The 25,194-nt window shown below is 42.3% G+C and overlaps 1 protein-coding gene across 2 annotated transcripts in view; it reads right to left on the bottom strand.

Annotated features, from left to right (window-relative positions):
- Positions 1-23,851, bottom strand: part of LOC110524001 (metallophosphoesterase MPPED2) — a 50,635-nt gene extending 26,784 nt beyond the window's left edge. Inside the window, exons 1-2 of one of the 2 annotated variants that reach the window (XM_021603263.3) lie at positions 23,513-23,851; positions 22,181-22,435 (exon numbers count right to left, since the gene is read on the bottom strand). In XM_021603263.3, the coding sequence (XP_021458938.1) occupies positions 22,181-22,362 (182 nt within the window). In that variant the 5' untranslated portion in view covers positions 22,363-22,435; positions 23,513-23,851. The remainder of the gene's footprint in view (positions 1-22,180; positions 22,436-23,512) is intronic. The other variant, XM_021603272.3, reaches the window with a different exon arrangement.
- Between the last annotated feature and the right edge of the window lie 1,343 nt (positions 23,852-25,194).

Genomic DNA, 25,194 nt, shown 5'->3' with positions numbered 1-25,194 from the left:
GAAGAGCTGCATCTGCTCTTCTCCTGTGCGTTTGGTAGCTGAGTGAACTGGTGATCATTGTAGTTTTCTGCCGTCTGTAGCTAGCGTTAGTTTTCATTTCAGGCCAATCAGCTTTTTTAAAAGCTAAATATCCCAAGGAGGTGTGCTGTTGCTGGGTGAGATAATACCCACGGGGATGGGCTTAAGACTCATTTGTGGCCCAAAAACATGAAGCTAGCTTTGAAATGGGACCGGTTTGTACAGTTGAAGCAGATTGGAGTAAGGGAACCGCGGGCACGTCTACCGTGTGGGATGCTCATTTCAACCCGGAGGACTTCGAAGGCTATAACCAGTGGAAGGCAGGATTCTGAATGAGACTCAGACTGAACCCAGGTGCTGTGATTGTGATTGTGAAGCCTGCAAACTCTGTTTCCTACCGACCTACCGGTACATCGCAGGTGTCAGCAGTGATGGAGATAAACTGGGTAAATTCAATGTGGTAATAAATTATATCTATACATAATCTAGCGAAGATTTCTAGATTGTTATATCTAGCCAGCTAACGTTCATTATAAGGTTGCTACCTGTATACTAGTAATGTTACAAGTAAGGCTACACCGCCTGCAATGTTTTTGACAAGCTAACTTAGCCTCTTTCTCTGCTAGCTAGCAAGCTTATCAAATGGTGAATGTCGACACATTGCTGGGATTAAAACATAGGAGCCAGACATAGGAGCGCAAACTTTCCCAGAAAATGTTCCATATGCACAAAGCTTATTTCTCTTCAATTTTGTGCACAAATATGTTTACATCCCTGTTAGTGAGCATTTCTTCTTTGCCAAGATAATCCATCCACCTTCTATGGGGTGGCATATCAAGAAGCTGATTAAACAGCATGATCATTACAAGTGCACCTTGTGCTGGGGACAATAAAATACCACTTTAAAATGTGCAGTTTTGTCACACAACAAAATGCCTCAAATTGAGGAAGCGTGCAATTGGCATGCTGACTTCAGGAATGTCCATCAGAGCTGTTGCCAGACAATTGAATGTTCATTTCTCTACTATAAGCCGCCTCCAAAGTTATTTTAGAGAATTTGGCAGTGCGTCCAAAAGGCGTCACAACCGCAGACCACGAACCACGCCAGTTCAGGACCTCCACATCTGGCTTCTTCACCTGCAGTATAGTCTGAGACCAGCCACACGGACAGCTGATGAAACCGAGTAGTATTTCTGCCTGTCAAAGCCCTTTTGTGGGGAAAAACAAATTATGATTGGCTGATCCTTTACCCTCCAAGGCCCACCCATGGCTGCACCCCTGCCCAGTCACATGAACTCCATAGATTACAGCCTAATTTATTTATTTCAATTGACTGATTTCCTTGTATGAACTATAACTCAGTAAACTCTTTGAAATTCTTGCATTTTATATCTCTGTTCAGTATTTTTTTTAGACGTTGGTCCTGTTGATTAATGTCAATTGCATTGCATACCAAAATTGTCCACCAAAAGTTGGCTGGCTAGCTAGGTCAAGTAGCAAGCAAGTTAGTTATTTAACTTTTAGCGAGTTAGGTAACGACCAAAACATCTAGATAATATAACATTATTACAGATACTAGCTATATTATTTAATAATGCCTGTATGCTGTGATAAATGATAGCTTGGCTTTATAAATACTGAACAAAAATATAAAATGCAACATGTAAACGGTTGGTCCCATGTTTCGTGAGCTGAAATACAATATTTACATACGTGCAAAAAAGCTTCTCAAATTTTGTGCACAAATGTGTTTACATCCCTGTTAGTGAGCATTTATCCTTTGCCAAGATAATCCATCCACCTGACAGGTGTGGCATATCAAGAAGCTGATTAAACAGCATGATCATTACACAGTTGCACCTTGTGCTGGGGATAATAAAAGGCCAAAATGTGCAGTTTTGTCACACAATGCCACAGATGTCTCAAGTTGAGGGAGCGTGCAATTTGCATGCTGAATGCCCACCGGAGCTGAATTTATTTCAATTGACTGATTCCCTTGTATGAACTGTAACTCAATAAAATCTTTGAAATTGTTGCATTTATATCTCTCTCATTTATATTTTTGTTCAGTGTACATTACGCATTAAGCTGATACAGTACCTTGAGAAAGTACTCAGAACCCTTAATATTTTCCACATTTTGTTGTGTTACAGCCTGAATTTAAAATTCAAACATCAGTGATACTAGCAAGAACAGTTTGTGTTTCTTCTTTTTACAGCCTGAATTTAAATATAGATTTTGTGTCACTGGCCTACACACAATACCCCATATTATCAAAGTGGAATTAAGTTTTGACATTTTTACAAATTAATTTCAAATGAAAAGCTGAAATATCTTGAGTCAAGTATTCAACTCCTTTGTTATGGCCAGCTTAATTATACTCAGGAGTCACAAGTCACATAAGTTGCATGGACTGTGTGCAATAATAGTGTTTAACATGATTTTTGAATGAGTACCTGATCTCTGTACCCCACACAGGGTTATCTGTAAGGTCCCTCAGTCGAGCAGTGAATTTCAAACACAGATTCAACCACAAGACCAGGGAGGTTTTCCAATGCCTCAAAAAGAAGAATACACCCAGTCACTAAAGAAACAGGAGTCCTTCCTAACTCAGTTGCTGTAGAGGAAGGAAACCGCTCATGGAATTCGACATGAGAACAATGGTGACTTTAAAACAGTTAAGAGTTCAATGGCTGTGAGAACTAAGGATGGCTCAACAACATTGTAGTTACTCCACAATACTAACCCAAATGACAGCGTGAAAAGACGGAAGCCTGTACAGAAAAACACATTTCCAAAACCTTCATACAGTTTGCAATAAGGCACTAAAGTAAAACTGCAAAATAATGTGGCCTGAATACAAAGCGTTATGGTTGGGGCAACTCCAACAACATCACTGAGAACCACTCTTAATATGTTTAAGCATGGTAGAGGCTGCATCATGTTATGGGTATGCTTGTCATCAGCAAGGACCAGGGAGTTTTTAGGGTAAAAATAAACCAAATAGAGCTACGCACAGGAAAAATCCTACAGGAAAGACTGGTTCAGTCTGCTTTCCAACAGACATTGGGAGATAAATTCACCTTTCAGCAGGACAAGAACCTAAAACACAAGGTCATATATACACTGGAGATGCTTACAAGAATACATTGAAATAGCTAGCTACAGTTGACATAAATCTGCTTGAAAATCTATGGCAAAACTTGAAAATGTCTGTCTAGCTTTGATCAACAACCAACCCGACAGAGCTTGACATTTTTTTTAAAGAATCATGTGCAAATATTGTACAATCCAAGGTTGCAAAGGTCTTAGATTTACCCAGAAAGACTTTAGCAAAGATTGCCAAAACATGTTTTGACTTTGTCATTATGGATGAGGCTTCTCTACACCTTCGTGTGTAGTCTCTGTATCTCCCCAGTCTGAAGTACCAGTCGCATCATCTGCATTGGGACCAACTGGACCGTGTCATAAAGGCACACTGGTGTCATTTCTAATGCCACATTCAAGAAGCATTGGTGAGTCGTCATCTTATATCTCTGCCCTGGTTACTTTGGATTGGATATTTTGTTGCTTTGTCTTCTCATATGTCACATGTATACTGCTCACCTCACCTCCAGGCAGTTATTGTGAAAAAGCTGTCAATACCAATAATTTATAAATCATAAAACCTGAGAAGATTTAATGTGTGCGCACATACTGAAATATGTCTAGGATGTAAAACAATTCAACACTATGGCACAGTCCTAATTTGTGCAATGCACATTCATTGGAGAAGATGAAGAGATGGACCTGGGTTTGGAGTAGGAGAACATCTATGGCAATAGAGAGGACATGGAGGATGAGGAAGGTGATGTGGTCATTGGGTGAGTAGTGGTGTGCATATTTTGAATTGTCAACTTTGTTTGCCCTACAGCGTCCATAAAAATGTCTGACATTTTATTCATGCTCAAGGAGTCAGGCTTCAGCCAGTCCGTACAAGGAACATATGTTTGTGTTCCAGTCAACTGATGAAGATTTTCCAAGTCTGTTGGGTTCCAGCATTGTTCCTGTACCCAAGAAAGCAAAGGTACCTGATCTAAATGACTATCGTCCCGTAGCACTCACTTCTGTCATCATGAAGTGCTTTTAGAGGCAAGTTAAGGATCAGATCACCTCTACCTTACCTGACACCCTAGACCCACTTCAATTTGCATACCGCCCCAATAGAGCCACAGATGACGCAATCGCCATCGCACTGCACACGGCCCTATCCCACCTGGAAAAGAGGAATACCTACATCAGAATGCTGTTCATTGGTGTTGAATGCTGAGCTATAGTCATAGTACCCTACAAGCTCATCATCACTAAGCTCGGGGCCCTGGGTCTGAACCCCGCCCTGTGCAACTGGGTCCTGGACTTCCTGACGGGCCGCCCCCAGGTGGTGAAGGTAGGAAACAACACCTCTACTTCGCAGATCCACAACACAGGGACCCCACAAGGGTGCGTACTCAGCCCTCTCCTGTACTCCCTGTTCACCCATGACTGCGTGGTCATGCATGTCTTCAACTCAATCATCAAGTTTGCAGATGACACAACAGTAGTAGGCCTAATTACCAACAATGACGAGACAGCCTACAGGGAGGAGGTGAGGGCCCTTGCGGAGTGGTGCCAGGGAAATAACCTCTCCCTCAATATCATCAAAATGAAGAAGATGATCGTGGACTTCAGGAAACAGCAGAGGGAGCAAGCACCTATCCACATTGACGGGACCGAAGTGGAGAAGGTGAAAAGATTCAAGTTCCCCAGCATACACATCACTGACAATCTGAAATGGTCCACCCACACAGAGTGTGGTGAAGGTGGCGCAATAGCGCTTCTTCAAACCTCAGGAGGCTGAAGAAATTCAGCTTGGTTCCTAAGACCCTCACAAACGCACAATTGAGAGCATCCTGCTGGGCTGTATCACTGCCTGGTACGGCAACTGCACCGACCGCAACCGCAGGGCTCTCCAGAGGGGGGTGCGGTCTGCCCAATGCATCACCGGGGGCACACTGCCTGCCCTCCAGGACACCGACAGCACCTGATGTCACAGGAAGGCCAAAAGGGTAATTAAGGAGAACAACCATCCGAGCCACGGCCTGTTCACCCAGGCTATCATCCAGAAGGCGAGGTCAGTACAGGTGCATCAAAGCTGGGGCCGAGAGACTGAAAAAGAGCTTCCATCTCAAGGTTATCAGACCGTTAAATATCCGTCACTAGCCGGCTACCACCACGTTACTCAACCCTGCACCCTGCTGTCCGATGTACATAGACTCACTGGTCACTTTAATAATGGAACACTTGTCACTTTAATAATGTTTAAATACTGCTTTACTCATTTCATATGTCTACCATATCTACCAACATAGACAGGGCTCTAACTCCTCTAGCTCCACAATGAAATAGGGTGCAGGCCAGGCAGCTGTTGCCAGCCTGCCAGCATAATGGAGTCTGCCACTAGCACAGTCAGTGTAGTCAGCTCAGCTATCACCATTGAGACCGTGTCTGTGCCTCGACCTAGGTTGGGCAAAACTAAACATGGCGGTGTTCGCCTTAGCAATCTCACCACGATAAAGACCTCCTCCATTCCTGTCATCATTGAAAGAGATCATGATACCATCTCAAAATAGGGCTACTTAATGTTAGATCCCTTACTTCAAAGGCAATTATAGTCAATGAACTAATCACTGATCATAATCTTGATGTGATTGGCCTGACTGAAACATGGCTTAAGCCTGATAAATTTACTGTGTTAAATGAGGCCTCACCTCCTGGCTACACTAGTGATCATATCCCCCGTGCATCCCGCAAAGGCGGAGGTGTTGCTAACATTTACGATAGCAAATTTCAATTTACAAAAAAAAAAAAAGACGTTTTCATCTTTTGAGCTTCTAGTCATGAAATCTATGCAGCCTACTCAATCACTTTTTATAGCTACTGTTTACAGGCCTCCTGGGCCATATACAGAGTTCCTCATTGAGTTCCCTGAATTCCTATCGGACCTTGTAGTCATAGCAGATAATATTCTAATCTTTGGTGACTTTAATATTCACATGGAAAAGTCCACAGACCCACTCCAAAAGGCTTTCGGAACCATCATCAACTCAGTGGGTTTTGTCCAACATGTCCCTGGACCAACATGTCTCTGGACCCACTCACTGTCACAGTCATACTCTGGACCTAGTTTTGTCCCATGGAATAAATGTTGTGGATCTTAATGTTTTTCCTCATAATCCTGGACTATCGGACCACCATTTTATTACGTTTGCAATTGCAACAAATAATCTGCTCAGACCCCAACCAAGGAACATCCAAAAGTCGTGCTATAAATTCACAGACAACACAAAGATTCCTTTATGTCCTTCCAGATTCCCTCTGTCTACCCAAGGACGCCAGAGGACAAAAATCAGTTAACCACCTAACTGAGGAACTCAATCTAAACTTGCACAATACCCTAGATGCTGTTGCACCCCTAAAAACTAAAAACATTTCTCATAAGAAACTAGCTCCCTGATACACAGAAAATACCCGAGCTCTGAAGCAAGTTTCCAGAAAATTGGAACGGAAATGGCGCCACACCAAACTGGAAGTCTTCCGACTAGCTTGAAAAGACAGTACCGTGCAGTACCGAAGAGCCCTTACTGCTGCTCGATCATCCTATTTTCCTAACTTAATTGAGGAAAATAAGAACAATCCGAAATTCCTTTTTGATACTGTCGCAAAGCTAACTAAAAAGCAGCATTCCCCAAGAGAGGATGGCTTTCACTTTAGCAGTGATAAATTCATCAACTTCTTTGAGGAAAAGATCATGATTATTAGAAAGCAAATTATGGACTCTATAAATCTGCGTATTCCTTCAAAGCTCAGTTGTCCTGAGTCTGCACAACTCTGCCAGGACCTAGGATCAAGAGAGACACTCAAGTGTTTTAGTACTATATCTCTTGACACAATGATGAAAATAATCATGGCCTCTAAACCTTCAAGATGCATACTGGACCCTATTCCAACTAAACTACTGAAAGAGCTGCTTCCTGTGCTTGGCCCTCCTATGTTGAACATAATAAACGGCTCTCTCTCCACCGGATGTGTACCAAACTCACTAAAAGTGGCAGTAATAAAGCCTCTCTTGAAAAAGCCGAACCTTGACCTAGAAAATATAAAAAACTATCGGCCTATATCGAATCTTCCATTCCTCTCAAACATTTTAGAAAAGGCTGATGCGCAGCAACTCACTGCCTTCCTGAAGACAAACAATGTATACGAAATGCTTCAGTCTGGTTTTAGACCCCATCATAGCACTGAGACTGCACTTGTGAAGGTGGTAAATTACCTTTTAATGGCATCAGACCGAGGCTCTGCATCTGTCCTCGTGCTCCTAGACCTTAGTGCTGCTTTTGATACCATCGATCACCACATTCTTTTGGAGAGATTGGAAACCCAAATCGGTCTACACGGACAAGTTCTGGCCTGGTTTAGATCTTATCTGTCGGAAAGATATCAGTTTGTCTCTGAATGGTTTGTCCTCTGACAAATCAACTGTACATTTCGGGGTGTTCCTCAAGGTTCCGTTTTAGGACCACTATTGTTTTCACTATATATTTTACCTCTTGGGGATGTCATTCGAAAACATAATGTTAACTTTCACTGCTATGCGGATGACACACAGCTGTACATTTCAATGAAACATGGTGAAGCCCGAAAATTGCCCTCGCTAGAAGCATGTGTTTCAGACATAAGGAAGTGGATGGCTGCAAACTTTCTACTTTTAAACTCGGACAAAACAGAGATGCTTGTTCTAGGTCCCAAGAAACAAAGAGATGTTGCTTCTGTTGAATCTGACAATTAATCTTAATGGTTGTACAGTCGTCTCAAATAAAACTGTGAAGGACCTTGGCGTTACTCTGGACCCTGATCTCTCTTTTGAAGAACATATCAAGACCATTTCAAGGACAGCTTTTTTCCATCTACGTAACATTGCAAAAATCAGAAATTTTCTGTCCAAAAATGATGCAGAAAAATTAATCCATGCTTTTGTCACTTCTAGGTTAGACTACTGCCATGCTCTACTTTCCGGCTACCCGGATAAAGCACTAAATAAACTTCAGTTAGTGCTAAATACGGCTGCTAGAATCCTGACTAGAACCCCAAAATTGTATCATATTACTCCAGTGCTAGTCTCCCTACACTGGCTTCCTGTCAAAGCAAGGGCTGATTTCAAGGTTTTACTGCTAACCTACAAAGCATTACATGGGCTTGCTCCTACCTATCTCTCTGATTTGGTCCTGCCGTACATACCTACACGTACGCTACGGTGACAAGATGCAGACCTCCTAATTGTCCGTAGAATTTCTAAGCAAACAGCTGGAGGCAGGGCTTTCTCCTATAGAGCTCCATTTTTATGGAACGGTCTGCCTACCCATGTCAGAGACGCAAACTCGGTCTCAACCTTTAAGTCTTTACTGAAGACTCATCTCTTCAGTGGGTCATATGATTGAGTGTAGTCTGGCCCAGGAGTGGGAAGGTGAACGGAAAGGCTCTGGAGCAACGAACCACCCTTGTTGTCTCTGCCTGGCCGGTTCCCCTCTTTCCACTGGGATTCTCTGCCTCTAACCCTCTTACAGGGGCTGAGTCACTGGCTTACTGGGGCTCTCTCATACCGTCAGTGGGAGGGGTGCATCACCTGAGTGGGTTGAGTCACTGATGTGGTCATCCTGTATATCTTTATGTACATATTCTTTATCCCCTTACACTTGTGTCTATAAGGTAGTAGTTTTGGAATTGTTAGCTAGATTACTTGTTGGTTATTACTGCATTGTCGGAACTAGAAGCACAAGCATTTCGCTACACTCGCATTAACATCTGCTAACCATGTGTATGTGACAAATAAAATTTGACTTGATTTGTCTGAGTTGGCACCCCCCTTGGGTTGTGCCGTGGCGGAGATCTTTGTGGGCTATACTCAGCCTTGTCTCAGGATGGTAAGTTGGTGGTTGAAGATATCCCTCTAGTGGTGTGGGGGCTGTCCTTTGGCAAAGTGGGTGGGGTTATATCCTTCCTGTTTGGCCCTGTCCGGGGGTGTCCTCGGATGGGGCCACAGTGTCTCCTGACCCCTCCTGTCTCAGCCTCCAGTATTTATGCTGCAGTAGTTTATGTGTCGGGGGGCTAGGGTCAGTTTGTTATATCTGGAGTACTACTCCTGTCCTATTCGGTGTCCTGTGTGAATTTAAGTGTGCTCTCTCTAATTCTCCCTTTCTTTCTCTCTCTCGGAGGACCTGAGCCCTAGGACCATGCCTCAGGACTACCTGACATGATGACTCCTTGCTGTCCCCAGTCCACCTGGCTGTGCTGCTGCTCCAGTTTCAACTGTTCTGCCTTATTATTATTGGACCATGCTGGTCATTTATGAACATTTGAACATCTTGGCCATGTTCTGTTATAATCTCCACCCGGCACAGCCAGAAGAGGACTGGCCACCCCACATAGCCTGGTTCTTCTCTAGGTTTCAACCTAGGTTTTGGCCTTTCTAGGGAGTTTTTCCTAGCCACCGTGCTTCTACACCTGCATTGCTTGCTGTTTGGGGTTTTAGGCTGGGTTTCTGTACAGCACTTTGAGATTTCAGCTGATGTACGAAGGGCTATATAAATACATTTGATTTGATATGTATACAGTGGGGCAAAAAAGTATTTAGTCAGCCACCAATTGTGCAAGTTCTCCCACTTAATAAGATGAGAGAGGCCTGTAATTTTCATCATAGGTACACTTCAACTATGACAGACAAAATGAGAAAAAAACAATCCAGAAAATCACATTGTAGGATTTTTAATGAATTTATTTGCAAATTATGGTGGAAAATAAGTATTTGGTCAATAACAAAAGTTTATCTTAATACTTTGTTATATACCCTTTGTTGGCAATGACAGAGATCAAACATTTTCTGTAAGTCTTCACAAGGTTTTCACACACTGTTGCTGGTATTTTGACCCATTCCTCCATGCAGATCTCCTCTAGAGCAGTGATGTTTTGGGGCTGTTGCCGGGCAACACGGACTTTCAACTCCCTCCAAAGATTTTCTATGGGGTTGAGATCTGGAGACTGGCTAGGCCACTCCAGGACCTTGAAATGCTTCTTACGAAGCCACTCCTTCGTTGCCCGGGCGGTGTGTTTGGGATCATTGTCATGCTGAAAGACCCAGCCACGTTTCATCTTCAATGCCCTTGCTGATGGAAGGAGGTTTTCACTCAAAATCTCACGATACATGGCCCCATTCATTCTTTTCTTTACACGGATCAGTCGTCCTGGTCCCTTTGCAGAAAAACAGCCCCAAAGCATGATGTTTCCACCCCCATGCTTCACAGTAGGTATGGTGTTCTTTGGATGCAACTCAGCATTCTTTGTCCTCCAAACACGACGAGTTGAGTTTACCAAAAAGTTATATTTTGGTTTCATCTGACCATATGACATTCTCCCAATCTTCTTCTGGATCATCCAAATGCTCTCTAGCAAACTTCAGACGGGCCTGGACATGTACTGGCTTAAGCAGGGGGACACGTCTGGCACTGCAGGATTTGAGTCCCTGGCGGCGTAGTGTGTTACTGATGGCTTTGTTACTTTGGTCCCAGCTCTCTGGAGGTCATTCACTAGGTCCCCCCGTGTGGTTCTGGGATTTTTGATCACCGTTCTTGTGATCATTTTGACCCCACGGGGTGAGATCTTGCGTGGAGCCCCAGATCGAGGGAGATTATCAGTGGTCTTGTATGTCTTCCATTTCCTAATAATTGCTCCCACAGTTGATTTCTTCAAACCAAGCTGCTTACCTATTGTAGATTCAGTCTTCCCAGCCTGGTGCAGGTCTACAATTTGTTTCTGGTGTCCTTTGACAGCTCTTTGGTCTTGGCCATAGTGGAGTTTGGAGTGTGACTGTTTGAGGTTGTGGACAGGTGTCTTTTATACTGATAACAAGTTCAAACAGGTGCCATTAATACAGGTAACGAGTGGAGGACAGAGGAGCCTCTTAAAGAAGAAGTTACAGGTCTGTGAGAGACAGAAATCTTGCTTGTTTGTAGGTGACCAAATACTTATTTTCCACCATAATTTGCAAATAAATTCATTAAAAATCCTACAATGTGTTTTTCTGGATTTTTTCTCTCTCATTTTGTCTGTCATAGATCAAGTGTACCTATGATGAAAATTACAGGCCTCTCATCTTTTTAAGTGGGAGAACTTGCACAATTGGTGGCTGACTAAATACTTTTTTTTGCCCCACTGTATAATGTATTCTATTCTACTGTATTTTAGTCAATGCCACTGATTATTGCTCTTCCTAATATTTATACATTTCTCAATTATATTATTTACTTTTAGATGTTTGTATTGTTGTGAATTGTTAGATACTACTGCACTGTTGGGGCTAATAACACAAGCATTTCTCTACACCCGCAATAACGTCCGCTAAATATGTGTATGGGACCAATGCAATCGGATTTGTGGTGCGGAGAGTCCAGAGACTACATCATCAGCCAGAGTAACAGCTCTCAACGTCACGCAGATCTGCAGGTCGCGCAACCATGTGAGTGAATAGTTCAGCCAGCCTATGATCAGGAGGGTGCCAGCAGGCAATCTGCTCCTTTCTGCTGCCATTTTGGTGTCAGGTTGTATGCCGACCAAAGTCCTCTGAATGCTCGGCATGATGGGAGTGGCCACCATTCACCGCAGCACAGTCTTCTGTCACCAGCAAAACCACCTTGAGCCAGCAGTCCTCAAGACATGGGAAGTCGAGCAGTGGCACCCGTCGAAACTCTCCAGGAAATGGGTGGAGATCTGGTCTTGGCAACAGATGGAAGGAGTGAGTCCCGCCCCCTCCTCTCTCTCTCAACATAGTGTGTAGTCTTGCGTTAAGTGATACTACTTTTGTCTGAATAAGCCTACTTGTCACATTTCTTTTGGCTGTGTTGTCTAACTGTATGTCTATTTTGCGTTCATACAGCCAAATTCCCTTCTGCTAGCTGAAAGAACCGAGTATTTTTTCAACGGGCCGTGTGTGTGTGTGTGTGTGTGTGTGTGTGTATATACAGTGCCTTGCGAAAGTATTCGGCCCCCTTGAACTTTGCGACCTTTTGCCACATTTCAGGCTTCAAACATAAAGATATAAAACTGTATTTTTTTGTGAAGAATCAACAACAAGTGGGACACAATCATGAAGTGGAACGACATTTATTGGATATTTCAAACTTTTTTAACAAATCAAAAACTGAAAAATTGGGCGTGCAAAATTATTCAGCCCCCTTAAGTTAATACTTTGTAGCGCCACCTTTTTCTGCGATTACAGCTGTAAGTCGCTTGGGGTATGTCTCTATCAGTTTTGCACATCGAGAGACTGACATTTTTTCCCATTCCTCCTTGCAAAACAGCTCGAGCTCAGTGAGGTTGGATGGAGAGTATTTGTGAACAGTAGTTTTCAGTTCTTTCCACAGATTCTCGATTGGATTCAGGTCTGGACTTTGACTTGGCCATTCTAACACCTGGATATGTTTATTTTTGAACCATTCCATTGTAGATTTTGCTTTATGTTTTGGATCATTGTCTTGTTGGAAGACAAATCTCCGTCCCAGTCTCAGGTCTTTTGCAGACTCCATCAGGTTTTCTTCCAGAATGGTCCTGTATTTGGCTCCATCCATCTTCCCATCAATTTTAACCATCTTCCCTGTCCCTGCTGAAGAAAAGCAGGCCCAAACCATGATGCTGCCACCACCATGTTTGACAGTGGGGATGGTGTGTTCAGCTGTGTTGCTTTTACGCCAAACATAACGTTTTGCATTGTTGCCAAAAAGTTCAATTTTGGTTTCATCTGACCAGAGCACTTTCTTCCACATGTTTGGCGTGTCTCATGTTTAGTGTGTCTCCCAGGTGGCTTGTGGCAAACTTTAAACGACACTTTTTTATGGATATCTTTAAGAAATGGCTTTCTTCTTGCCACTCTTCCATAAAGGCCAGATTTGTGCAATATACGACTGATTGTTGTCCTATGGACAGAGTCTCCCACCTCAGCTGTAGATCTCTGCAGTTCATCCAGAGTGATCATGGGCCTCTTGGCTGCATCTCTGATCAGTCTTCTCCTTGTATGAGCTGAAAGTTTAGAGGGACGGCCAGGTCTTGGTAGATTTGCAGTGGACTGATACTCCTTCCATTTCAATATTATCGCTTGCACAGTGCTCCTTGGGATGTTTAAAGCTTGGGAAAGCTTTAAAGCTCCGGCTTTAAACTTCTTCACAACAGTATCTCGGACCTGCCTGGTGTGTTCCTTGTTCTTCATGATGCTCTCTGCGCTTTTAACGGACCTCTGAGACTATCACAGTGCAGGTGCATTTATACGGAGACTTGATTACACACAGGTGGATTGTATTTATCATCATTAGTCATTTAGGTCAACATTGGATCATTCAGAGATCCTCACTGAACTTCTGGAGAGAGTTTGCTGCACTGAAAGTAAAGGGGCTGAATAATTTTGCACGCCCAATTTTTCAGTTTTTGATTTGTTAAAGAAGTTTGAAATATCCAATAAATGTCGTTCCACTTGTTGTTGATTCTTCACAAAAAAATACAGTTTTATATCTTTATGTTTGAAGCCTGAAATGTGGCAAAAGGTCGCAAAGTTCAAGGGGGCCGAATACTTTCGCAAGGCACTGTATATATACTGAAGAAATTAGAGAAAGTCGGGAAAAAAAAGAAGCTTGCGCTCTGTTCCTTCCCTCAGGCTGCACAATGCTGTTCCCTCATCAAGTGATCCTATTTTCACCCATCAGACTGTTCTTACATTTGATCTTGTCTTCCTTCACTAATATGTCAAATGAGTTTCGATTTAGAATGGCCCATTACCAAATTGTCAAGAACAGGGGCAAGACAAAAGACATGTTATCCCTGTGCACAGGTTCATCTGCCTCAACTGAAACCCATTCTTGTGGGAAGCTGCTAAAGACCGCCAAGTGCTAACAGTCAGTATCTAGATAACGTGTGTGAAATGCTTGATAATGTATGTGATATCAACAGAGAAGTATATTTTCTGTGTGATTTAAATATTGACTGGCTTTTATCAAGCTGCCCACTCAACAACAACAAAAATCTAACTGTAACCAGTGTCCTGTAACCAGTGTCCAGTGACCTGGTTCAGGTCGTCAGTCAAACTACCAGGGTAGTTACAAATAGCACAGGAAATAAAAAATAAACATGTATTGATCACATCTTCACTAATGCTGCAGAAATGTAGCATCCAAATCCATAGGATGTAGTGATGACAATATAGTAGCCACATCTAGGAAAACCAAGATGCCAAAGGCTGGGCCTAACAGTGTATAAGAGGTCATACAATAGATTTTTGCAGTGATTCTTATGTTGATGTAAAGAATATTTGCTTGTCTGTGGCGTGTGTAGTGAGGAGCAACCAGACGCTGGACTTGACACATTTGTGAAATTGCTTATTCCAGTTACTAATAAGCGTGCACCCATTAAGAAAATGACTAAAAACGGTTAAATCCCCTTGGATTGATGAGGAACTTTAAAGTCATATTTTTTTATTTAACCTTTATTTAACTAGGCAAGTCAGTTAAGAACAAATTCTTATTTTCAATGACGGCCTAGGAACAGTGGGTTAACTGCCTGTTCAGGGGCAGAACAACAGATTTGTACCTTGTCAGCTTGGGGATTTGAACTTGCAACCTTACTAGTCCAACACTCTAACCACTAGGCTACCCTGCCGCCCCTATGGTTGAGAGGGATGAGGCAAAGGGTATGGCAAATAAGTCTGGCAGCACTACCGATTGTCAAACGTACTGCAAATTGAATTATTTATTTTATTTATTTATTTTATTAAGCCAGTTAAGAACAAATTCTTATTTACAATGATGGCCTACCAAAAGGCCTCCGGCGGGGATTCAAAAAATAAATTTAGGACAAAACACACATCACGACAAGAGAGACAACACTACATAGAGACCTAAGACAACAACATAGCAGGGCAGCAACACATGACAACACAGCATGGTTAGCAACACAACATAACATGGTAGCAACACAACATGGTAGCAGCACAAAAGGCCAAGAAGGTAGAGACAACAATACATCACACAAAGCAGCCACAACTGTCAGTAAGTGTCACGATCGTCGTATGAAGCGGACCAAAACGCAGCGTGGTTATAGTTCATGGTTCTTCAATAAGAGACACTTAACATGAACTAACTACAAAACAATAAACGAAGAACGACCGTGAAGCTATAATGAGAACTGTGCTGACACAAGCAACTGACATAGACAATCACCCACAAACAAACAGTGAAACCCAGGCTACCTAAGTATGATTCTCAATCAGAGACAACTAATGACACCTGCCTCTGATTGAGAACCATACTAGGCCGAAACATAGAAATCCCAAAATCATAGAAAAACAAACATAGACTGCCCACCCCAACTCATACCCTGACCATACTAAATAATGACAAAACAAAGGAAATAAAGGTCAGAACGTGACAGTAAGAGTGTCCACGATTGAGTCTTTGAATGAAGATATTGAGATAAAACTGTCCAGTTTGAGTGTTTGTTGCAACTCGTTCCAGTCACTAGCTGCAGCAAACTGAAAAGAGGAGCGACCCAGGGATGTGTGCGCTTTGGGGACCTTTAACAGAATGTGACTGGCAGAATGGGTGTTGTGTGTGGAGGATGAGGGCTGCAGTAGGTATCTCAGATCGGGGGGAGTGAGGCCTAAGAGGGTTTTATAAATAAGCATCAACCAGTGGGTCTTGCCACAGATATACAAAGATGACCAGTTTACAGAGTTCAGGGATGTGTCCTATAAGAAGCATTGGTGGCAAATCTGATGGCCAAATGGTAAAGAACATCTAGCCGCTTGAGAGCACCCTTACGTGCCGATCTATAAATTATGTCTCCGTAATCTAGCATGGGTAGGATGGTCCTCTGAATCAGGGTTAGTTTGGCAGCTGGGGTGAAAGAGGGGCGATTATGATAAAGGAAACCAAGTCTAGATTTAACCTTAGCCTGCAGCTTTGATATGTGCTGAGAGGAGGACAGTGCACCGTCTAGCCATACTCCCAAGTGCTTGTATGAGGCGACTACCTCAAGCTCTAAACCCTCAGAGGTAGTAATAACACCTGTGGGAAGAGGGGCATAACATGAAAAATAAACTTTACTATGAAACAAAGACAAATTATATAAAGAATGATATTTAAGGTGCTCCAAAGCTTTTTACTAACATTTTGGGAAAAAAGGTCAACTGGGCTCCATCATTCATTGAATCAGATGGCTCATTCATCACAAAACTCACTGATATTGCCAACTACTTTAATTACTTTTTCATTGGCAAGATTAGCAAACTTAGGCATGGCATGCCAGAAACAAATGCTGACACTACACATCCAAGTATATCTGACCAAATGATGAAAGACAAGCATTATACATTTGAATTCCGTAAAGTGAGTGTGGAAAAGGTGAACAATTATTGTTGTCTGTCAACAATGACAAGCCACTTGGGTCTTGACAACCTGGATGAAAAATTACTGCGGATAATAGCGGACGATAATGCCACTCCTATTTTCCATATCTTCAATTTAAGCCTACTAGAAAGTGTGTGCCCTCAGGCCTGGGGAGAAGCTAAAGTCATTCCCCTTTACTGGCTCAAATAGCCGACCAATCAGCCAATTACCAACCCTTAGTAAACCAGATACAATGCTATTTTACCACTTACACAAATGACTGATGATTGGCGGAGAGAAATTGATGATAAAAAGATTGTGGGGGCTGTTATGTTAGACTTCAATGCGGCTTTTGACATTATCGATCATAGTCTGCTGCTGGAAAAACGTATGTGTTATGGCTTTACACCCCCTGCTATATTGTGGATAAAGAGTTACTTGTCTAACAGAACACAGAGGATGTTGTTCTTCAATGGAAACCGCTCCAACATAATCCAGGTAGAATCAGGAATTCCCCAGGGCAGCTGTTTAGGCCCCTTACATTTTTAAGTTTTTACCAACAACATGCCACTGGCTTTAAGAAAAGCCAGAGTGTCTATGTGTGCAGATGACTCAACACTGTACACGTCAGCTACTACAGCAACTGAAATGACTGCAACACTTGACAAAGAATGGGTGGCAAGGAATATTTCCAAAACCAAAAGCATTGTTTTTGGGACAAATCAGTCACTAAATCCTAAACCTCAACTAAATCTTGTGGAAATTGAGCAAGTTGAGGTGACTAAACTGCATGGAGTAAACCTGGATTGTAAACTGTCAAGGTCAAAACATATTGATACAAGAGTAGCTAAGATGGGGAGATGTCTGTCCATAATAAAGCGCTGCTCTGCCTTAACAACACTATCAACAAGGCAGGTCCTGCAGGCTCTGGTTTTGTCACACCTAGACTACTGTTCAGTAGTGTGGTCAGGTGCCACAAAGAGGGACTTAGGAAAATTTCAATTGGCTCAGAATAGGGCAGTACGGCTGGCCCTTAAATGTACATGGAGAGATGACATGAATTATATGCATGTCAATCTCTCATGGCTCAAAGTGGAAGAGAGATTGACTTCATCACTACTTTTTTTTGTAAGAGGTGTTGACATGCTGAATGTACCGAGCTGTCTATTTAAACTCATACCCCACAAGACATGCCACCAGAGGTCTCTTCACAATCTCCAAGTCCAGAACAGACTATGGGAGGCGCACAATACTACATAGAGCCATACCTACATGCAACTCTATACCACATCAGGTAACTGATGCAAGCAGTAGAATCAGATTTTAAAACAGGCAAAAATACACATTATGGAACATGGGGAACCGTGAAGAGACACACACAAAAAGGTACACACACATACGCACACAAGCGCTAGCACACGCACTCTACACACACGTACATTGTAATATTGTTGTATGGTGGTATTATACATTTTGTATTGTAGATATGTAGTGGTGTATTAATGTTATATGATGTACGGTTTTGTCTTATATGTAAGTGCTTTAATGTGTTTGAATCCCAAATTTAAAAATGGGCATCCCTAATAAATACAAATACTGGAATAGCAAATGGAGGGTAGTTTCCTGCCAGTACATTTTTCACTCATGTTGGGTAGGCTTCTCAGCTGCTATTCCGCCCAAACTCTGTATGCCATAGGCTCTCCAACACTGTTCCTGCAGCTACCCAGTGCTTAATTTGGGAAACCAAGTGAAATCTGTTTGGGAACGTCGATAGTAATATGTTTTCACAACATATTTCATTAAAAAGGTTGACAGGCCCTCTTTCTGCTTGTTGGAGAAAGGAATGAAGGAAAGGGGAGGAGACAGAAACTCACAGTGGTGAGATATTCTGTAGCAAAAATGTAACTTGTCAGCCTATTAATTGTGCCCTATTACTAGGCTATTAAAGATACAAATACACTAATTGCAGGCTAAATCTGAATGCGTTTAATTTAGTCTAGACCAATTATGTACCAAAGATATCTTAAATCAGTATATATATATATATATATATATATATATATATATATATATTTATTAGGGCAAAAAAGTATTTAGCCACCAATTGTGCAAGTTCTCCCACTTAAAAAGATGAGAGAGGCCTGTAATTTTCATCATAGGTACACTTCAACTATGACAGACAAAAATATATATTTTTTTTACGGAAAATCACATTGTAGGATTTTTAATGAATTTATTTGCAAATTATGGTGGAAAATAAGTATTTGGTCAATAACAAAAGTTTATCTCAATACTTTGTTATATACCCTTTGTTGGCAATGACAAACGTCATTGCCAAGGTCAAACGTTTTCTGTAAGTCTTCACAAGGTTTTCACACACTGTTGCTGGTATTTTGGCCCATTCCTCCATGCAGATCTCCTCTAGAGCAGTGATGTTTTGGGGCTGTTGCTGGGCAACACGGACTTTCAACTCCCTCCAAAGATTTTCTATGGGGTTGAGATCTGGAGACTGGCTAGGCCACTCCAGGACCTTGAAATGCTTCTTACGAAGCCACTCCTTCGTTGCCCGGGCGGTGTGTTTGGGATCATTGTCATGCTGAAAGACCCAGCCACGTTTCATCTTCAATGCCCTTGCTGATGGAAGGAGGTTTTCACTCAAAATCTCACGATACATGGCCCCATTCATTCTTTCCTTTACACGGATCAGTCGTCCTGGTCCCTTTGCAGAAAAACAGCCCCAAAGCATGATGTTTCCACCCCCATGCTTCACAGTAGGTATGGTGTTCTTTGGATGCAACTCAGCATTCTTTGTCCTCCAAACACGACGAGTTGAGTTTACCAAAAAGTTATATTTTGGTTTCATCTGACCATATGACATTCTCCCAATCTTCTTCTGGATCATCCAAATGCTCTCTAGCAAACTTCAGACGGGCCTGGACATGTACTGGTTTAAGCAGGGGGACATGTCTGGCACTTCAGGATTTGAGTCCCTGGCGGCGTAGTGTGTTACTGATGGTAGGCTTTGTTACTTTGGTCCCAGCTCTCTGCAGGCTATTCACTAGGTCCCCCCGTTTGGTTCTGGGATTTTTGCTCACCGTTCTTGTGATCATTTTGACCCCACGGGGTGAGATCTGCGTGGAGCCCCAGATCGAGGGAGATTATCAGTGGTCTTGTATGTCTTCCATTTCCTAATAATTGCTCCCACAGTTGATTTCTTCAAACCAAGCTGCTTACCTATTGCAGATTCAGTCTTCCCAGTCTGGTGCAGGTCTACAATTTTGTTTCTGGTGTCCTTTGACAGCTCTTTGGTCTTGGCCATAGTGGAGTTTGGAGTGTGACTGTTTGAGGTTGTGGACAGGAGTCTTTTATACTGATAACAAGTTCAAACAGGTGCCATTAATACAGGTAACGAGTGGAGGACAGAGGAGCCTCTTAAAGAAGAAGTTACAGGTCTGTGAGAGCCAGAAATCTTGCTTGTTTGTAGGTGACCAAATACCTATTTTCCACCATAATTTGCAAATAAATTCATTAAAAATCCTACAATTTGATTTCCTGGATTTATTTTCTTCTCATTTTGTCTGTCATAGTTGAAGTGTACCTATGATGAAAATTACAGGCCTCTCATCTTTTTAAGTGGGAGAACTTGCACAATTGGTGGCTGACTAAATACTTTTTTGCCCCACTGTATAAATATATATATATATATATGTTTTAATGTTTTTCGGCCATGTGTAATATGAGGTAGGCTATGTATTGTATAATGGCACAATCATTATTTTAATTCAGTTATTCGAGGGGGGGGGGGGGGCTGGGCTCATATATAGGCCTAGGCTTTTGCATAAGCTCTAATATGCATGTTTTTAATTTGAATTAATCATTACCTTAGAAAGCGCTGTCCATTTCGTAGTGTTAGGCTTTGAAACAGCATCCACAATGACCATGTTTTCCACTCAGTTTGAACCTGTTGTTGAACTTCGTTCTTCAAATTGATCAATTACAATTAAGTGAGCTATAAAAGCATGATACTCTTCTGATAAGTGTTTGATGTGATTTTTGAATGCATTTGCATTTAAAGTCAGAGTGGTTAGAGGGACAATAGAGTCCTGAGTACCAGGCCATTAGACACCTGATGATCGTTAGTAAGTTTGGTACTACTAATGCATGTCCAGAGTGCCTAACAGGAGCTTACCTTGACTCAAGGTCAGGTAGAATTTTACTGCGGTCATGACTGCCGGTGTGGCGGTAATAAGGTCACGGCAACAGCCCTCCTCATTGCGAGTCAAATTAGAAAGAAAGTCGACATTTCCTCGCGTCTATGCGGAGCAATGCTGGTAAAATGAGCTGATAAATTGTCCGAATATGTTGTACTAAAGAGGTTTCATTGGGCTGTAGGCTAGGATTTACCCGCTACCTATTTGAAAACAATAGCCCACTTGTGTTGATTTCGAGCAGGCATATCAGCCTTAGGCAGGCTACAACTGGAAAACCCGAGGAACTCCGATTTCAAGAGAGAAGCCATGTTATACGGAAAAGATCGAGACTAGCCAACATTTTCAGAAACTGCTCGGCTTTATTATCTACAACACTCCTCATGCTAGCATAACAAAATGTTTCGTCCCGTAGGACATTTAAGGTGAGTCAAATGGAACACACAACAATAATTCCCAAGGGGCTACATAGCAAATATAAAACAAATACAACGATGTATTATGGATTTTCATGACAATTAATTTGGCATATGCTACGTAGCATTTGAACTGACACTTGCTACTCTTGCGTGTAAATTTCACGCCGTTGACGGACGTCTCTCCATGTGATTTCGGCTTTTAGCTTCTCACAGTCCTGTGCTAAAACGCTCCATCCGATTGAATTACTGTAGCAGTGGCAGATAGGTTCAATACACAAGCTTCAATAAAACAATCCAACAAAGTCCACCTTGTTGTTCTACTGAGACATCTGCTCAGGGTCTAAGACAAACAGACAGAGAGAGACGTTGTGATTTTATGGCTACTATTCAAAAAATAAAAGTTATCAGTGGACTAAGTGAAAAACACTGGTTAACGGAAGTCCAGACTTCGATAAAAGAGGACATCTGCCGTACGCCTTTGTTTTCTCTCTGCTGGTAAAGTGTTTTGTGTGGGTGTCACTGCCAGGCAGTGAGTCCCAGTGAGACAGCCAGAAGCACCTGCCTCCCCCTCTGACCACCCCGGGCCAACCCACCTCCATCCACAGCAACACTCATTACATCCTAATGATTCAGAAGTCAATAGGCAAGTTACTTACAATTGAACTGTGACCCAGAGGTCAAAGGAACATTGTTAAATAGCTTATAAACCCACCGCACCTCTGACCTCCGTTAAGTTGGTAACATGAAAAGGTGGCCTCCGCCACTCTAGATTATTTGGCAGGGCGGATAACTCACAAACCAATCCAATGAAATAAAATCATCCTCCATCTACTCTTCTGTATGAATCACAAGCTAATATCTGGTGAGAATAGAATAGAGGCATCACCAGCTGGGGGTTAGTGGTAGAGGTAGTGAGGACAGATGTCTATATATTCCCTTTCTTTAGTTTGAACCCCATCAATCAATACTCTGTGCACTGTAAAGGCCCTTCAGATGAAAGAGAGATAGATATAACGCAGTCTGTGGATAGATAGACACTCACATGTGGACATGGGGTGGTTGGAAGCGGCTCTCGTTGATGTTGTAGTGGGTAAAGGCCTGTGTGGGGTTGGAGCTGTACTCGTCCACAGTGATGGTCACCTTGCCCTGAGAGGGAGGGGTTCTGTGAGCCATGGCTCCACTGCTAGGGACATGGGCAGTTAGTTTACCAGGATCCAGGACCATCCTAGGAAGCAGGCATCATTCAGAATGGCCCCGCTCAGCTCACCAACTCAGACCCACCGGCCCTCTGGATAATCTGTACCACCGCAAACAGAAAGAGGAGGAAATCTTTATATACAATAATTGTGCCGTATCATCAATAAATGACAGCATTAACTGAGCCTTAATTCAAATAAACTAAATGACAGCACTAACTGAGTACTGTACAAAAAAACTCAGCAAGAAAACATTCAGAATACATAGTTACAATAATAACTCAACCACTAATATCAGAAAAGTACATGTCTTGTTAATTTCTGCTGCTAGATTTTATCTACAGTAGATAGGATAAAACAAATAAGCTCAGACATTAAAACCTAACAATGATGTAGTAGAAAATATTTTGACCAAATGTAATAGTGACTCAGTAAATTGATATGATGTAACCAAGTGAATTATGTAGTAGGCCTATTGGCTAGATGACATAAGTGAACTTTGACCAAAACCACCTAAAAACGGTCAAGACAATAAAAAGTGAAAACAAAAACATAACTAGGGGGCGGCAGGGTAGCCTAGTGGTTACTAGCGTTGGACTAGTAACTGGAAGGTTGCAAGTTCAAACCCCCAAGGTACAAATCTGTCATTCTGCCCCTGAACAGGCAGTTAACTCACTGTTCCTAGGCCGTCATTGAAAATAAGAATTCGTTCTTAACTGACTTAATAAAAAAATAAAAATAAAGAACTACCCAGACGAATTCAACATGAGAAAATTAACAGAGGTGCAGACAAGACTACATTTTCCACCACTCAACTTCAACAAGCTGATTGTCTTACAAACTAAATTGTAAGATGATCTTTTGCGAAAAATCGGATCCCTCTTTTGTTTCACACTGCAACATTTTGAAGAGGGAATTTAAAAAAAACTACGCACCATTTATACCAATCAGCCTAAAAATAGAAATATGGAAAGAGACCAAATTGGACCTCTGACACCAGAGATTACACGATTGTGTTGTTCCTAATTTATTGTATCCTGCATTACAGAGAATAAAATACAAACATAAACCAAGTTATTGCATCTAAAAAATATATAGTACGAATAGCAACATCTATAGCCTCTGCAGAAACCTCTGTATCCATATGGCTCGTAAATGACAAGCCACCTCTAACCCACCGCTTTGTGCCTGCCTCGTTATTTTTTCCCCAACGATTTTCTTGCCAAACGGGTGGCGAGTTCCTTTCCTTCGGCCGATAACTGCTCCGGGTTAAACCGATCTGTTTTCAAAAACGCGGTCCCATAGGTAACGCAGAGAATTCACCTCTTGAGAGGTGGAGGTCGTGGCAAGCAGGGCAGAACCTTCGACCCTGAGAGACCCTCGGCTGGCTATTGAGGAAATGCGACAGACAGGCAACGAGCGAGTAAGGAGCCTCGATGTGAAAAGAGAAGGAGGGGGGGGAGCCCGAGAGTGCAGTGCAGTGCGAGAGGACTGCCACCGGGGTCAGAGAGCAGTACAGAAGCACAGGGAGACGCGGAGGGGACCGCACTGGGACCACTGTTTGTAGAATTTGAAATAGGATTTCAAGCAAACTATTATTATTCTTTTTTACTATTTATATTTTTGGATAGCCTACAATTGGGCTCACATAGCCATTGTTGCCTATTAAAAGTATTATACATACATTATACATATAAAGAACGACAAATACACCAAATTAAATACACGTTTGTACTGTTAAATGTAAGGTCCTAGCAGTGTATATTAAAACAATGACATACTACCTGGACTACTTGCATTGACCCCCCCCCCCTTTTTTTTCCAATGCTACTGCTAGTCAATGTTTATTATCTATGCATAGTCACTTTACAGTACATTCGGGAAGTATTCAGACCTTTCACCTTTTCCACATTTGTTAAGTTACAGCCTTATTGTAAAATGGATTCAATAAAATAAAACATCATCAATCTACACACAATTCCCCATAATGACAAAGCGAAAATCAAGTTTTTTTAGACATAAATACTGAAATACCTTATTTACATAAGCATTCAGATCCTTTGCTATGAGACTCGAAATTGAGCTCAGGTGCATCCTGTTTCCATTGATCATCCTTGAGATGTTTCTACAACTTCATTGGAGTCCACCTGTGGAGAATTAAATTGATTGCATATGATTTGGACCGGCACACACCTGTCTATATAAGGTCCCACAGTTGGTAATGCATGTCAGATCACAAATCAAGCCATGAGGTCGACGGTGTTCTCTGTAAAGCTCTGAGACAGGATTATGTCGAAGCACAGATCTGGGGAAGGACTACCAAAAAAGGTCTGCTACATTGAAGGTCCCCAAGAACACAGTGGCCACCATCGATCCTAAATGGAAGACGTTTGGATCCACCAAAACTCTAACCTAGAGCTGGCCGCCGGGCCAAACTGAGCATATGGGGGGAAATGGTCAGTGAGGTGACCAAGAACCCGATGGTCACTCTGACAGAGTTCCAGAGTTCCTCTGTTGAGATGGGAGAACCTTCCAGAAGGACAACCATCTCTGCAGCACCCCACCAATCAGGCCTTTATGGTAGAGTGGCCAGACGGAAGCCATTCCTCAGTAAAAGGCACATGACAGCCCGCTTGGAGTTTGCCAAAAGATTCTCAGATCATGACAAACAAGATTCTCTGGTCTGATGAAACCAAGATTTAACTCAGTTGCCTGCATGCCAAGCGTCACGTCTGGAGGAAACCTTGCACCATCCCTATGGTGAAGCATGGTGGTGGCAGCCTCATGCTGTGAGGATGTTTTCAGCAGCAGTGACTGGGAGTCAAGATTGGGGGAAAGATGAACGGAGCAAAGTATAAAG

The sequence above is a fragment of the Oncorhynchus mykiss genome, chromosome 1 (genome assembly GCF_057628025.1).
Source record: "Oncorhynchus mykiss isolate SJ-2025 chromosome 1, ASM5762802v1, whole genome shotgun sequence".
Lineage (NCBI taxonomy): Eukaryota > Metazoa > Chordata > Actinopteri > Salmoniformes > Salmonidae > Oncorhynchus > Oncorhynchus mykiss.
The sequence above is the reverse complement of the archived record's forward strand: the minus strand, read 5'-3'. Positions and strand labels throughout refer to the sequence as shown.